Raw genomic sequence first — 15558 nt, 5'->3', positions numbered from 1 at the left:
GTCCTCCACTTATTACCTGCATTAATGGCACCTGTTTGACCTTGTTATCTGTATAAAGGCACCTGTCCACAGCCTCAAACAGTCAAAACTCCAAACTCAACCATGGCCAAGACCAAAGAGCTGCCGAAGTACTCCAGGAAGAAGATTGTAGAGCTGCACATTGTAGGCAAGCAGGTTGGTGTGAATAAATCATCTATGGGAGTAACTGTAAGAAAATGGAAGACATAAAAGACCATTGATAATCTGCTTCGATCTGGGGCCCCAATGAGAGCATTGAAGATGGAACATGCCTAGGTCTTCCAGCATGACAATGATCCCAAACATACTGCTCGGGCAACAAAGGAGTGGCTCCGTATAAAGCATTTCAAGGTCCTGGTGTGGCCTAGCCAGGTAGCTGGTATTTTGGCCCATTCCTCCATGCAGATCTCCTCTAGAGCAGTGATGTTTTGGGGCTGTCGCTGGGCAACAAAGACTTTTAACTCCCTCCACAAGTTTTCTATGGGGTTGTGGTCTGGAGACTGTGCAAATCTGGTGAAGACTTACAGGAAACATTATAGTCTCTTATAGTTGATGTGTACCTATGATGAAAATTACAGACCTGTCTCATCTTTCTAAGTAGGAGAACCTTCTTAACTTTCAATGGAAATGAAAGTAAAAGATATTTTCATTCCAAGTATTTCTGGAGCATTTCTATTGGTTCATTCATCATAAAATTTTCAAACAATGTGAAGGACAGCTGCTGTTTTCAAATGAAGTAGTAAACAAAAAGAATCGACAAAAATGGAGATACAGCAACAATATATATCTATGTACAGCAAGAGACAGCCACACATGCCATTTTTTCTCTCACCTTTCTCCAGAACATGGAGGCACTGGCCCAGCGCCTAGCTTTCTTTCTAAAGGTATCCAGTTCTATCCTGTGCTGATGTACCCTACCGTTTCCGTTTGTGGCCTAACCCTTCGTCCTCTTCTCTTGTCCAACGCCTCTTGCCCCGCTACAATCCCCTTTCCCAGCCTGGCCTTGACTCAGCCCCTGACCGTGCTCCAGTGTTCACAAGCGAGCTGCCCATATGGCCTTCTCTCCTCCTGACCACGCCTGTCTGCTTGCTGGCATGCCTAAGCCTCTGTCCCAACACACGGCAAGTCACGTGGCCTGCCAAGGATTTTGCTTGGCCTGGCTTCAATAACTGCTTTACCTGCTATCGTCACCAGGCACACGCAAGTGTCTCCTGTCTACAGCTTTGAACTTTACTACTCAAAAAAGTATTTAGGCATTTCACATCCTCAGGGTCAGTTACATAATTACACATATATTCAAAATGGCTACCAAATCATTCAATGCAGCATATCCTGAGGAATCATGGGGTTAATCAAGCCTTAAAATCTGAACAAATGTGAATGTAAACCAATAATATTCTGCTCAGATCTGATTCAAACTAATGACAGATCCAAATTTACCTTGACTCTGTCAAAATTGTTGCATACCCTGAAAAACAATTCCATCCAAATCTAACCAAATTTTGTCCAAATTTAACTGTAGGCACAACCACTTAATGTAGGTCCAAATCTGATTATGGCCTGAGAAATTTCATCCCAAACTTAACCAGAACAGCATCATTTACAAAACGACCTAGTTGCTATAGTGACAGTCTTTATAAAACACTGATAAAAAATTCAATACGTTTTTTTTTTAATTACACTTAAATTAATTATAAAAAAACACAATTCCAACATACACCTGACAAACGATGTCTGAACCTGAACAAATCCCAGCTTGACAAGACAGGTCCTGATGAGTTTAGACAAATATTTCAGTCTGTGGCGCAAACGCACTGCCTGAGACTGCTAATTAGAAGAGAGTCAATACAAAGTGATCTGACATTTGATTTGGCCCAGCAGTGACCCAAACAAGGGATGAAGATGATTTTACAGGAATACAAATGGGCAAGAGTCTGCCATGGGGTGCCACACTGAAGCAGATAGTAAGATGTTTACACCCCAATGGAAGTGATCCTATTGCCTTTCTTTGTGTTATATAAAAGCGATGGCATGGCATAGCTACATCACACTGAATGACAGCTAGGGACAGTGGGAGCTTAAGGTGCACTTATGTTCTACAGGCTCTAAGTAGCTGGAGCGGACAGACTTAAACATCAATCCTCTTAAAGCTCTCATCTGTGACCTGCCTCAGCAGGACAGTACCTGGCCATTGACGCCTGCTTTCTGCTTTGAAATGTCTGCTTTCTCCAGCTGACGAACAGGGGCTCTGTGAGACTGGCGTCCATTCACTGAAATTACAAGAGAAGACAAGGACATACATCAACCAGCTGCATTCACGTTGCAATTGGGTATAATCTAGATGAATAGGATTATAAATAAAATGGATTATGTAAATAATACGTTTTATGAGTATATGTGAAAGATATTTTATTACTCTGTCCTGATATAAGCATTAATTATGAACACAATCACATTATAAACATTAAAGTAAAACAGCAGCAACAGACAAGTCCACATATGATGATGTGCTCTGAGGAACAGAATGGCAATTGTTTAACAGAAAATAAAATATGACAACGTGAGCGCGAAGTGGTTAAGATTGAGGCAAGGGTTTTCTTAGACGTAACCCATGCAGTCTGTTACTCAGACTCAGATGTCAGTCCGTGTGTAGGGGACAGCTGTGGCTGAGAGCCGGGAGCATTCTTGTAGCATCCTCAGGCCTCTCCAATATTGAGCCTGGAATTCAGGCCCTACTCATCCATGTCTGCTCCTGGTTATAATATCATTCAAAAGATTAGGATCACTATATTCAGTAATATAACATTTATTTTTTAGAGTCATGTATGCTGTGACTCTTATGATGCTATTCTACAAATTCATAAGGTTCTATAAATGATTTTAGTGAATAGACACTATGTTTATTAAGCACCCTGTTTAATTTCTTTAATCATGTAATTGTTAATAAACTGTACTCAACAGATGAATCAAAATATTATTTGCAAATTACTGTTCAGATAATGTGTGATTCCACATTTTTATATTGTGGTGTATATTTGCTCAACCAGTTTCAGAGCTTGTGATTCATTGCCTGTCCTCTCACCACAGCATCAGGCCAGCATGTGTAGGGACAGCACACATGAGCCATTGGCAGCGACCCCTCAGGGTGCGAGAAGTAAATGCTTAACAGGCACCAGATAACAAACCCTGCCTTCGGGAGAGGAATATCAATGAGGCAGGGAGGTAGGAGGCATGAAGAGATTTTTCTTACATTATAACACAATCTGTAAGATTATGATATTTCTTTATCTGTGTTAAGGAGTCAAGTCCTTAATTCACACATAAATTGTATTACTACAAATTCCACGTCACACCACACATAAAAAAAAAACACTGCTAAAACATATCTAGCCAACAATACCATTTCCTAAATTAAAATAAATATTGAATATAAATTCTATACGTATTGCATATTATTTAACAGTCTTACAAAAGAATAAGATATGCCAGTGCCTCCACTGACAACAGATCTCAAAACAATTAATCATGCAACACCAGACACAAACCATATAAAGTTCACTGGACCCTACTATAGGTCTCCCTTGGGAAAGACATATAGGCTTTCCACTGATGAGAGCCTTGTGGTCTTCAGGGACAGGGACATCAGGACAAGTAGGCCCAATGTCCTCTAGAGTACTGAGGCATGACGTTTGGGAGTCAGTTGGACTAGAACAGGACAGAGTGGAAAAACATAGGTCTAAAGCAGTTTCAGGGGTGTGTGGGGTTACCTGAGTCCTTGTGTGTCCGTGCCAGCTTTGGGGCAGGGGCTGGTGTACATGGCTTTTCCCACGTTGTCTCTGAAATATATATATACACACAAAATATCAACAACAATGGAGATACATGTTTGTAATTGGGCAGCAACTATATATAATATATATGTACAGCAAAACCAGCCACATACACATTTTCCAGAACATGGAAAAAAAATAAAAAATATTATATATATATATATATATATATATATATATATATATTCCAGAGTAGACACTTAATAATTATTTTACTCCTGTTCAATAGCAATGAACTGGATTTACATGGGCCACTGTAACAATCAGTATTTAGACAATGTCGTTGCCATCTAAAGAAAAACATTCATCCATTTTTTTTTCATTCATTCATTATCTGTAACCACTTATCCAGGTCAGGGTTAAAAGAAAAACATGTTTCTGTATTTCTGTTGATTTTTAGGTTCCTATGTAAATATTTCATGATGAATGGACCAGTAGGCATGCTCCAAAATTACTTGGAATAAAATCTTTTTACATTGTCTTCCACTGAAAGTTAAGAACGTTAATAAAATAAAATTACTATTCTAGAGTTACATGTTTTTTTTAGACAGTAATGATATATTCACCCTTCCATGACCAGAAAAACCTTACCTACAGGTTTCAAAGATAGAGAAAATGTCAAGAGATTTAACGTACGTTAAGGTCAACCTCAGATTAGCATAATATTATTTGATAATTAAATTATTTGGATTCTTTTTATATATAATGCCCTTTTACCATGAGAGTTGCATGACAAAAGCAAAGATAGAAAGTTCAAAGCCTTTTCTGTCTTAAAAACACTGCTTCTGCAACAGAGAACAACCAAATAAAGGGCAGCTATTCTTTTCACCCAGCTGGGTCTGAAATTGTTTTTTGCTCCTAAGTGTGTTCCGGTGAATATTTTCCCTTTTTGTTCTCGCAAAACAATCATTCCTTCTTGCCAGCCAAAAATAAATAAATAAGTATAAATACTTTGGTGCAGCAGGTAGTGATCGCCTGTGAGAAGTTTGTGTGTTCTCCCCGTGTCCGCATGGGTTTCCTCCCACAGTCCAAAAACACGCGTTAGTAGGTGGATTGCTGACTCAAAAGTAGATGTGAATGTGTGAGTGTGTGTTTCCCTGTGATGGACTGGCGCCCCCTCCAGGGTGTGTTCCTGCCTTGCTCTCAGTGATTCCGGGTAGGCTCCGGACCCACCACAAACCTAAACTGGATAAGAGGTTAAAGACAATGAATGAATGAACTTTGTATACAAAAGACCTTTGTATGTATTTGGTAATCAACCTCGGAGTGTAGTCTAATTAATAAAAGAGGACCATTTTAGCAGGCATTCCTATAATCATGTTAGATTGTCTGAAGTGCACTGAACTGTTACTCTAAATAAGCTGATGACAAATCGCAGCCTAGTTGTAGCTGTAAACTGGCCAGATTGAGTGAATAGTGAATTGAGAATTGTGTTCTTACTTTCATTAAGGTCGATAGCAAATCAAATATTTTATAAAAATTATATACATGTTTATTTTTTATTCTTCATATGCTTGCTTTGAAAGATCAAAATAAAATTTTTGCAGAGTAGTTAACAAAACTATAGATATATCTGATTTCTCATTCTAGAAGAAAATGGCAACTATTCAATTTAAAAGGCAAAATGGCTTTATAGACCAAAAACAATACAGGTTGCCTGCCCAGAAGATATAATAATGACTGATGGGTAATACAATGAGTGACAAATAATTAAAAAAAAACAGTGAGAAAAAGAAATACCTCAAAACTGTTTACAAAGCTAAAGCAGCAGCACGTGGTCAAACCATGCACAAAAATAGCCCACAGACAGCTCGGCCAGTATTCACTGGAGACCCGTAGTGTCGAGCCAATGCCAGAAATGCGATGAGTGTGCCTGCTCAGAGCCGAGCCCAATCTAGAACATGCACTAACAAAAGAGATATTAGATCAGCAGTGCTGATTCTGGAGCTGTTTTGAACTTCAAATTAGCACTGTAAAAGAGAATAATGATCCAGGATCAGCAATGGGGAAGGCTTTGTAAAAAGAGGTATTTTTTGGAAAACAACCCTCACATAAAACATCTGTTATATTTTGAATAATTTTTAAATTAAAACATGCATTTTTTTACACTAAGAGGATTTACTGCTTTAATATAAAACAGTAGGTAACCGGACTCCCTTAAAATGTTTTGAACTTGTAAGTCTGCTGAATCATCCCAATTTTTTAAATATTGCGATAATTAGCACCGCTACACATCCAATCCACCTCCATCACATACCGTAAAGTCTTGTTTCACTTTTTCTTCAAATAAAAACTATTAAAAGCAGGTTAAAAGCACAGGAACTACTTTGCATTCACCCTCAAATTAAGTGGCTTGAGATCAAATAAACATTATTAGCTACTGCCCTCAGAAAATAAGACTTTAGTTGATTTCATAGCGTCCAGAAGTTAGTAAATGCATTTTCTATCATTTTTATTTCACCAAAACCTTACTTCAGCTAAACTGATTAAAACAAACCTAGACCTTTTCTGCTCATTTCAACAAAAATATAACTATAATCACTATTACAACTGTCAACATAATCAACATAAATTTGCAATCAGCATAAATATTAGAATTAATTGTGTAGTTATTGTTCATTCATTGTCTGTAACCACTTATCTGTTTCAGGGCCGCGTGACGGGCACCAATTCATCACAGGGCACCACACACACACACACCTATCTAGTTTTTTGTTTTTAGACTGTGAGAGAATACCGGAGCACCCAGTGGAAACCTAATCAGACACTGGGTGAACACTGTTTTGTAGTGTGAAAGACACTTGTTTTAAGACCTGATAACAGGAAATCATAAATTGCCTTTGCAACTTTTTGTGTACTAAAAGCATATTTGTGATTAAATGGTCTGGATTTATTTTGTTTTTTTATTATTATTATTATTTGCTTATACCTATCAGCACAAATGTTGGAACTAAACAGCCCAGACTTTCTCCGTCTCTGTCTCTCTCTCTGGCCTCCATCCCGAACACTGTAAACACAGGCTGCCCCATGGGAGCATTGCCTGGGCTTCAATCCCTAACTACTGATAATGATCACTATTAAACAGGCCTGCCTTGAGAGTGCACTTCTAGTAGCTTTCACAGGAAAACAAATGGTTGTTACGGTATTATGCAGCCCAGGCAGAGTACTGCAGTTTGTCAGAAAAATGAGAAAATGAAAAGGTTGTAAAGCCAGTGTATATGTGTGTGTGTGGGAAGGGTGGCAAATATGTGTGTGTAAATCAGATTAATCCATTCCAGATCAGCTCTGTGGCTCCCTCTTCAGATGAATGGCTTGTGGAGATGATGGAGAATGCTAATGTTTCTTCCAAGCCTGCGGCTCTCTGCGATGCTGAGATGGCCTCTATGGTCACACAACAAAATACAAGAGAAAGCCCTGCACCCTTATCAAAATTTTGCATTCTTTATCAGGCTCTGTATGCCTGCTGAGAGCAGCTTTAGGCCATATTCATCAGACGGCTGATAAGAGATAAACTACTTGGTGTTCAGCTTGTGTCAATGGTGAGGAGAACCAACGAGAAAAGTATACTCATTTTAAAAGGTCAGAACAGGCAATGAGGCCCAATTTTCATGTCTTTTTGAAGCAGTAACTTATAGATGAATGAAAGCTGTTACACTGAGGTCAGAGTGGTTAGTGAACATTTAAAACTATTAGCATGATGATATTAGTCCTATGTAAATGTCTATTAAATTAGCATATTTCAGAATGATGACAGAAAAAGTAGTATCGCTGTCACACATCTCCAGGGACTTGGAGGCTGTGGGTTCAAGTCCTGCTCCGGGTGACTGTCTGTGAGGAGTGTGGTGTGTTCTCCCTATGTCTGTGTGTGTTTCCTCCGGGTGACTGTCTGTGAGGAGTGTGGTGTGTTCTCCCTGTGTCTGTGTGGGTTTCCTCCGGGTGACTGTCTGTGAGGAGTGTGGTGTGTTCTCCCTGTGTCTGTGTGGGTTTCCTCCGGGTGAAGGTCTGTGAGGAGTGTGGTGTGTTCTCCCTGTGTCTGCATGGGTTTCCTCCGGGTGACTGTCTGTGAGGAGTGTGGTGTGTTCTCCCCGTGTCCGCGTGGGTTTCTTCCAGTTGTTCCCGTTTCCTCCCAAGGTCCAAAAACACACATTGGAAAGTGGATTGGTGACTCAAAAGTGTCCCTAGGTGTGAGTGTGTGAGTGAATGTGTGAGTGTATGTGTCACCCTTTAAAAGACTGGTGCTCCCTTCAGGGTGCGTTCCCCACCTTGCACCCAGTGGTTCCGGGTAGGCTCTGGAGCCACCGCGACCCTAAACTGGATATGCGCTTACAGGTAATAAATGAATTAATGAATGGGTGTAAGTCCAAGGTAACTTTCTGACAAATAAGGTGTTAAGTGAATAACCTTCTACTGTCCACTTTCATGTTTGAAAGTTAACTCTGAAGTCAGATTTCTGAATTCAAACTGGAAGCATAAGCCTACCTTTACTGCTCATGTTGACGTAGTATTTGCGTCCCTCAGCTGACCTGTAGCACTTCCAGCCCATAGGGAGAGAACCCCTGTCTACCTCCTCTTCAGCAGCAGGACTTGTAGAAGGATCCTGACATATATAACACAGAACAGTGAAGAGACAAGATCTCCAAAAATATTTCATGAAATGTATATTATAAAACTTTTTTCAAAAATGTATTTTGTTGGACCAATTGAAAAATTGGCAGGATTATGATTTAAATGCTTATAATCCTTAACTAGTTAATTTCAGAAGATAATGCATTCCACTTTTGTGACATGACAAGTGTAATCCTTTGTAGAGTGTTAGTAATCAAATGACTCTTGTAATGACTCATACTGCCATTTGACGTGAGCACAATGACAAATTTCAGATGTCCAAGTCTGACAAATTACACATTTGTTTTCAGCCTTCTCCTGATTCACACAGACATATTTCATAATTATTCAATTATTGTTTTATTATTATTAAAAACATTATGTCAAAAAACATTATGCATAAAGATACATTTCTGGGCATGTGATAAATTAATATGTATGAAAAAATATGAAAAATGTTAGTATTGGACTTAAATTACATGTTAACATGAAAATAACAGAATTTAAAATACATTGAATGGTGATTTTAAGTATGTCAATGTGTTTTTGACCCTGATATTATTTGTAGCTATAATGAAATATCTGGTCGAACCAATGCTTTATTAAATTAAAGGAGTGCAGATGAATTGTCCAGTTAACCCATGCATTTGTATCAAGATGCTGCATCTTGTACTGTTTTAATCAAGAATCCACAGAATGTATTGTACTGCATCATCTTTTAAAATGTTCTGTTAAAAAAAACAGTTCAGAAATTACTCTTTTATGGTATATTTAAGTGTGTATGTATCCTGAGTGTGTATGACCTGACATAAACAAAACGAATGGCTTCTCACACCTTATCTACATCTCCCAGCAATGGCTCAGACTGAGAGAGAAGACAAATGTAGGCAGAAAGCAGTGTGTGTGGGGGGGCAACACCAGAGACCTGAGACACAGTGGAGACACAGGGAGTGCTCAAACCTTTGAGAAAATGAGTCAGCCAGCACGATGCAGTGAATGCAAACGCAGCTAATGCTGAACTGCTGTTCTCAAGCAGGACACAACCCATAACAAGGGACGGCAAAAGGAAGAAAAGGAAAAAGAAATGGAGGACATGGCTATTAACCCCTTAAATTGCATATTCAGCCTTAGTACTTGTAATATTCTGGTATTTACATATTTTAACAATGTTTTTGTGCAACAACAGCACTGAGAAATGTATTACAGGAGCCAGTTCAAATACAGAATACTTCACTTTTGGCTGCAGCATCAAATATTTAAGAGGTTAAAAGGATGCTAAAGCATTCAGTTGCCACAACTGCCATGGTGTGGGTGTACCACTTCTTTTGATGTGTAAAATAAAATAGATTCTGCACTCGTTCATTTCCCTGCCTCTCTCTCCTGTTCTCCCTCTACCTATCCCTCACACTCACCCTTGCCTCTGTTTCAAGGTTTAGTCAAGGACCAAAAACACGCTGTGAGGAGGGCACAAAAACATGGGGGGGGGGGGGGGGGGGTTTCGATTCTGAACTGTTCTGCTCTTTCATTCAACCACTTGAGCAGAAAATAGTGGGTCTTTCCTGTCTGCCTCCTCAAGACAGCTAATGAATTAATCTGTTAGAACAAGCCACTTTTTACATATTCCCAAGAATTTAAGAAATATTTAGGAAATAAATCTAATATTCTCCTAAGCTAAAGTGTGGTCCTTTAGCCCAAAATGATTGCTTTGCTGGTGCTAAGAGGCTAACGTAATCACGTGTTCCTGAATTTGAAACTTTAAGCAAGTAATCTCAACTGACTCTGTTTCTGACTCTGTACAACACTGTACAAATTAAATATATTTTTAAAAAATGATATGTTGCATAGCTCTGAGGTAAAAGTAGTAGCATTAATGTTGAAGAAGTTGTTTATAATATATTATATAGGGTTAAAAAACACTGTTATCTACATTAGCCTCATACCTCCAGTGCAAAACAAAAAAGCAAGATACTTATGTAAAAAATTGAACTATTCCATTATGGATAAGAATATGGATAGTATGTGTTTTAAAGTTGCATCCCATAAGAGAAAAAGACCGTTCTTGTCGTACCTAATCGGTGCCCTCAGTACTAAATTATCTCTGATGTTTTATCTTGAATCAGCTCAGTGTGTGAAATCAGTTATCTGCATGGGTCTAAAACAGCAAGCTTCACAGCTTTAAACCTCCAGTTTCTAATATAGCTTTAAATTGCTATATCCATGAGCCCAAGATAAGGAATCCCTTATTCCCCCCCAGAGGTATTAAGGTTTGTATATTAATGTACACAATATATTTTTATATTATAATTTGACTGGCTGATGCCATGGTGATCTTGAAGCTTGTCCAGCACTGCTGCAATAGTAAGTGACCAGAGGTTACTGAAGATTAGATAGCAAGTTAGACCATGTATAAAATAAAAGAATTGAGAAGAAAATAAGATTTTAACTGGGTGGAAGAAACTAGTGAGCTCAAGGCCCTAGGAGTTCACATTGTCTCTGTTGCAGAGATGGGGGATTAACCAGAGATTCACCCATGTTCTCACATTGTGAATGCTTGGATTTTCCAAGTCAAATCCTGCCTGGAGTTGAGCTCTGGAATGCAGGATGTCAAAAGAACGTTCCTACGCACACTGATCTGAGATCAGCCATGCAGTTTAACATTCTTGAAGGAAAAGGAAGTCCTAGATCAATGTCAACATAGAATCTTAAGAAAGTATTTGAAGAAAAGGGCTCTCACCAGAAATGCTTGAAATGACAGGATAAATTAGGACAGCAAATCTGAGAGTAAAGTCCCCTGAGGTGACCCATGACAGCGTGCAAGTCAGAAACAGCTTGCAGAACTGGATTATTTCCAGAATTTCAAGAAACTGCATGCCTTATCAAAATTTTGGACTTATTTTTTTCTTTAAATCAAGACCTCAAATTAGCCGACAGTTTCTTTCAATCATGGGATAAAGCAAAACCAACACATCAAGTGGGTTAAAAAATTAAGTAAAAATAATAAAAAAAATTAAACAGAAAAGAAAGACAACCAAGCAAAAATGGCTAAAAACCAGAACATTCACTCCTGGGATGCATCCATTCCTGGGTGCTTTCATTGAACAGCACTATGGCTTGAACCATATGTTGAAAATGGTCATTCTAAAGTCTGCTTTTTACACAGGGTGTGCCCAGTGTTGTGTTGTTTGATCTTTGTAGTATTTTGAACAAAGCATATCACAGGAGTTTCATTATGACCCATGGGAACTGTGTCAACTTGTGGGAAAATGATATAATATGTTCCTTTTAATACCACAGAAATTTGTAATAATAAGTGTATTATCACTTTGAATTAGAGCTGGGCAATAGGGCCAAAATTTATATCATAACATATTTATTAGTTTTGGTCGATATGATATAAATGTGATATTGATAAGAAGAGTATCTACTGAATCTACTGAAAAACTTCCAAGAACAAACAAGAAACAAATCATCACCATCAAACATAAACTTATTGGCTTTGTCAATATGAATATTTTTCAACAAAATTTTGAATTGAGTGCACTGTATTGTTCTCAGTGTCCGCGTAGGTTTCCTCCCATTGGCCAAATACACGTTGGTAGATGGAATGGAGACTCAAAAGTGTCCATAGGTCTAAGTGTGAGTGAATGTGTGAGTGTTTGTCGCCCTGTGAAGGACTGGCGCCCCCTCCAGGGTGTGTTCCTGCCTTGTGCCCAGTGATTCCGGGTAGGCTTCAGAGCCACCGCGACCCTGAGCTGGATAAGGGTTACAGATAATGAATGAACAAATGAATGCACTGACAACGGCGCCCTGTAATGAACGTCAGTCAGTGACCGTTACTGTAAATAATGTATGCTGAAATATTGAAAATGGGTTTAAAAATCATATTATTGTTGAAACGTTTTATATTGTAATATATATTGATACTGAATTACTGCCCAGCCCTACTTATGAGTTAGGTTAACTTGGTCAAACATTGGGTAGTCTACTACATTATGTAGGGACATTCAATATCAATACTGGAACAGATAAAGTTGTATTGTGCCATCACAAAACTCTTTTCAATACTGAAGACTACAGCTTTTAGTAGATTATTGACCAAAAAAAAGAAACATAATCAGCTCGACTGGACATGAAGGATCAATTCTGAGAGACTAAAGTAAACACTACAAATCAACTTAAAGGCTAAAATGAAGCCACTTAAAGTCACTGTCAATATAAAGATCCAAAGCTCTTACCATGTGCTCCAGTTCTTCAAAAAGGGAGAGAATTCAGTATGGTGAAAATATGAGATCTGTGTGAACCTAGCAACCAGAGAAAAAAACACCATACAGACACTCCCCTCAGCACAAAATGACAGAAATCCAACATCAGAATCCAAGGATGTGGGAAGAATGAACAGACATGAACCCTAACCCATCTTTTTTTCCCCAGTTTTCCAAAGCAAAAACATGTCTGGCTGTAGGACCCTGACTTGGGTTCTTTCTAAAAGGCTTTGTTTGGGAGTTCCAAATGCAAGTGAGCTAAGAGTCTGTTCATGAACTGACAGGGCTTTTAGAGAAGATGGGCAACACAATGCCTGACACTGTGCAGATGGAGAAAATGGAGAAATGGCACTCTTTCTTGGTCAACAAGGCCAGTTTTGTGCTCTATGACCCAAGCAGACCTTGTGCAGAATTTCTCCTCTCCCCCTATCTCCCCATGTAACATTGGTGTGTCACACAAACAACTGTTCAGCTATTCTTATTATTTATTAGTACACAGGGCCAAGAAAGAGTGATGAGCAGATGAACAAGTTATTGTGTTGAGAATGCAGAGTAAATGAGGTAGCATGAAACTCCCACAACAGAAAGCTGCCTCTGCACATAGTCCATCTGCTGACAAGTGCTCAGACTCAGCCTTGAATATGTGAGCTATTACTATTTTATGTTTTTAAGCCTTGTAGCAAAAATCCCAAATATACTCCTTAGGAGAATGTTTGTTCTCCAGCCAGGTTTGGATAATGATTTGGAGTGCAGAGCCTCCACAATCCAAAATGAAAAGGAAAAAATAATTTCCACAAATCTATTTCATGGCATTTATTAATAAGCATCAATGTTTTGATAAATATTTTATTTGATTGTTTGATAAGAAGAGACTTTGTTGACCTTATATCATTGTTGCATAATACATTAGACCAGGTTTTTCTTTAATATGTTTCAAAATACGTTTCCTTTGAATTACACGTTGGACAATCTATAAATGTGTTTATACTATTGTTTAGTAGTCTATATTAAATTACACTGGGCTAGTCAAATTTACTAGCTAGCTAGCTACATTTCTAACATGACAGAAAATGGCAGGAAATATCTCGCGCATTTCCACAAATTAAGAGTCCTTTCCTCAGCTTCATACTGTGTAGACATACTAGTGTCAATATGCAGTCAATTAAGCTCAAACTTTAACTTTGTGTTTTAGCCTAGTCTCTGAGACTATCTATTTTCGATGAAGCTGATGAAAGTTTCTTTTATAGTGGGGTTATTTTCAATAATATAATACAGCTTACACAGATTTTCACTTTCTTGTCCAACCATTACACTGTCTTTCCTATATTGTATAAAAATGGATGTAGCCGCACTTGTATATTTCTTGGATCCTGGTATTGAAATCCATTGCCATCCCAATAAACCTGTTTTCAATTCTATCAAATGGACCCAAACAAAAGTAAACAATACCAAATGAATGCTGGCTGTACCAAATACACCAGAAAGGCGCCCTCTAGCGTCTGTTGGTCAAATCTCATCCAGTGAGGGCGCTTGCTAAGGTGAGTGAGAATTGCATCAAACACCAAACATGGGTTGAATCTCAAATGGCTCCAGACAAAAAGTGACTTATACTTCTAAAAGTTAACATAAGGATTAGCTCCTGCTAATTTAGCTAAACAATACATTATTGTTTGATCCCAAAAAGGGGTTATAATAACAGTCCATCATTTTTGTAGGGTAAGTTTTAATTTTTTTTTGTAGTAATTTTGTACTCTTTTACCTATATTCTACAGGGATTGATAAACCTTCTACAAGCTGATGATTAGGTAAATTATAATTATTTCATGTATGCTTATATAAATGTACAAAATGTACAAACTAGGACTAGAATATTATATATTGTACTATGTAGTGATACTACAGGAATCTTTGCAGGATTTGTCTTGGAATCTTATCACAGAATATATAAGTTCTACTGTAGTAGTGCTATATGGTGGAGAATTTTAGAATATTACATATATATATATATTGTATAACACTACAGCCATTTTTATTAGAATTATTCCAGGCCTAGGGTATATTTATTAGGGTTTATTAAACTGCTATGACAGTAGTTGAATTAATTTCCTGCCTTGAGACATCTTAAGTTCACAGAAACCAAAGCCTCCTATATACATTTCCTTTTGGCAAAGCCACATGTATGAGTGAAAAATAAGCCGGCCTTGTTATAAGCTCACCTTGCTTTGACATTGTGTTGTGTTGCAAACTTGAGGACTGTTTTAATTAACACGATTGTAATTAAAGGTGAGAACAGCCGTGCAAATGATTGCTGGTCTTTTGTGCTGGGCATGTATCTATATTAGACATAACAAAATGACCAGGCTGTGATCCCAGACAGCAGCCCTGGCACCAACCTCATCGGGCCTAGGCTCAACCCAGCCATTTCAACGTGGCACACATTCAACAGCTGCATGCGAGCAGGGTCTTTGGATGGCTTGGGAGCATTTCCGCCCCTACTGACCCTCATCACAGCTTAAAAGAAATCAAAACAAACCTTCTGCAATCCATGTTTAGGTGATATTTGTATCTGGATCATCTACAAGTTTTGCCTATTCACATAAATAGCATGTACATAAAGGTCAGTGCTTAAATTTGAAGGTCTGTTTGGTTGGTGGGGGCTGGGTGGGGGACTGGAAACAAACACATTTCTGAATATGTGAACAAATCAAATGAAACTAACAATAAAGAAACTCATACTTAATATATAAAGCAATATGTCATAATTATTCATTCAATTTTATCTTCATGTGGCCATTTAAAAGAGAACATTGCTACACATTTTGAAGTGAGAAATGACAAACACA

The 15558-nt window shown here is 38.2% G+C and overlaps 1 protein-coding gene across 2 annotated transcripts in view; it reads right to left on the bottom strand.

Annotated features, from left to right (window-relative positions):
* Positions 1-968, bottom strand: part of gas7a (growth arrest-specific 7a) — a 33915-nt gene extending 32947 nt beyond the window's left edge. The window contains exon 1 of one of the 2 annotated variants that reach the window (XM_066642176.1): positions 851-968. In XM_066642176.1, coding sequence (XP_066498273.1) covers positions 851-865 — 15 coding nt within the window. In that variant the 5' untranslated portion in view covers positions 866-968. Of the gene's footprint in view, positions 1-16; positions 65-850 lie in introns of those variants that run through there. The other variant, XM_066642177.1, reaches the window with a different exon arrangement.
* Between the last annotated feature and the right edge of the window lie 14590 nt (positions 969-15558).

This window comes from Hoplias malabaricus, chromosome 13 (genome assembly GCF_029633855.1).
Source record: "Hoplias malabaricus isolate fHopMal1 chromosome 13, fHopMal1.hap1, whole genome shotgun sequence".
In the NCBI taxonomy this organism is placed as follows: Eukaryota; Metazoa; Chordata; class Actinopteri; order Characiformes; family Erythrinidae; genus Hoplias; species Hoplias malabaricus.
This window is presented reverse-complemented; position numbering and strand designations above follow the sequence as displayed.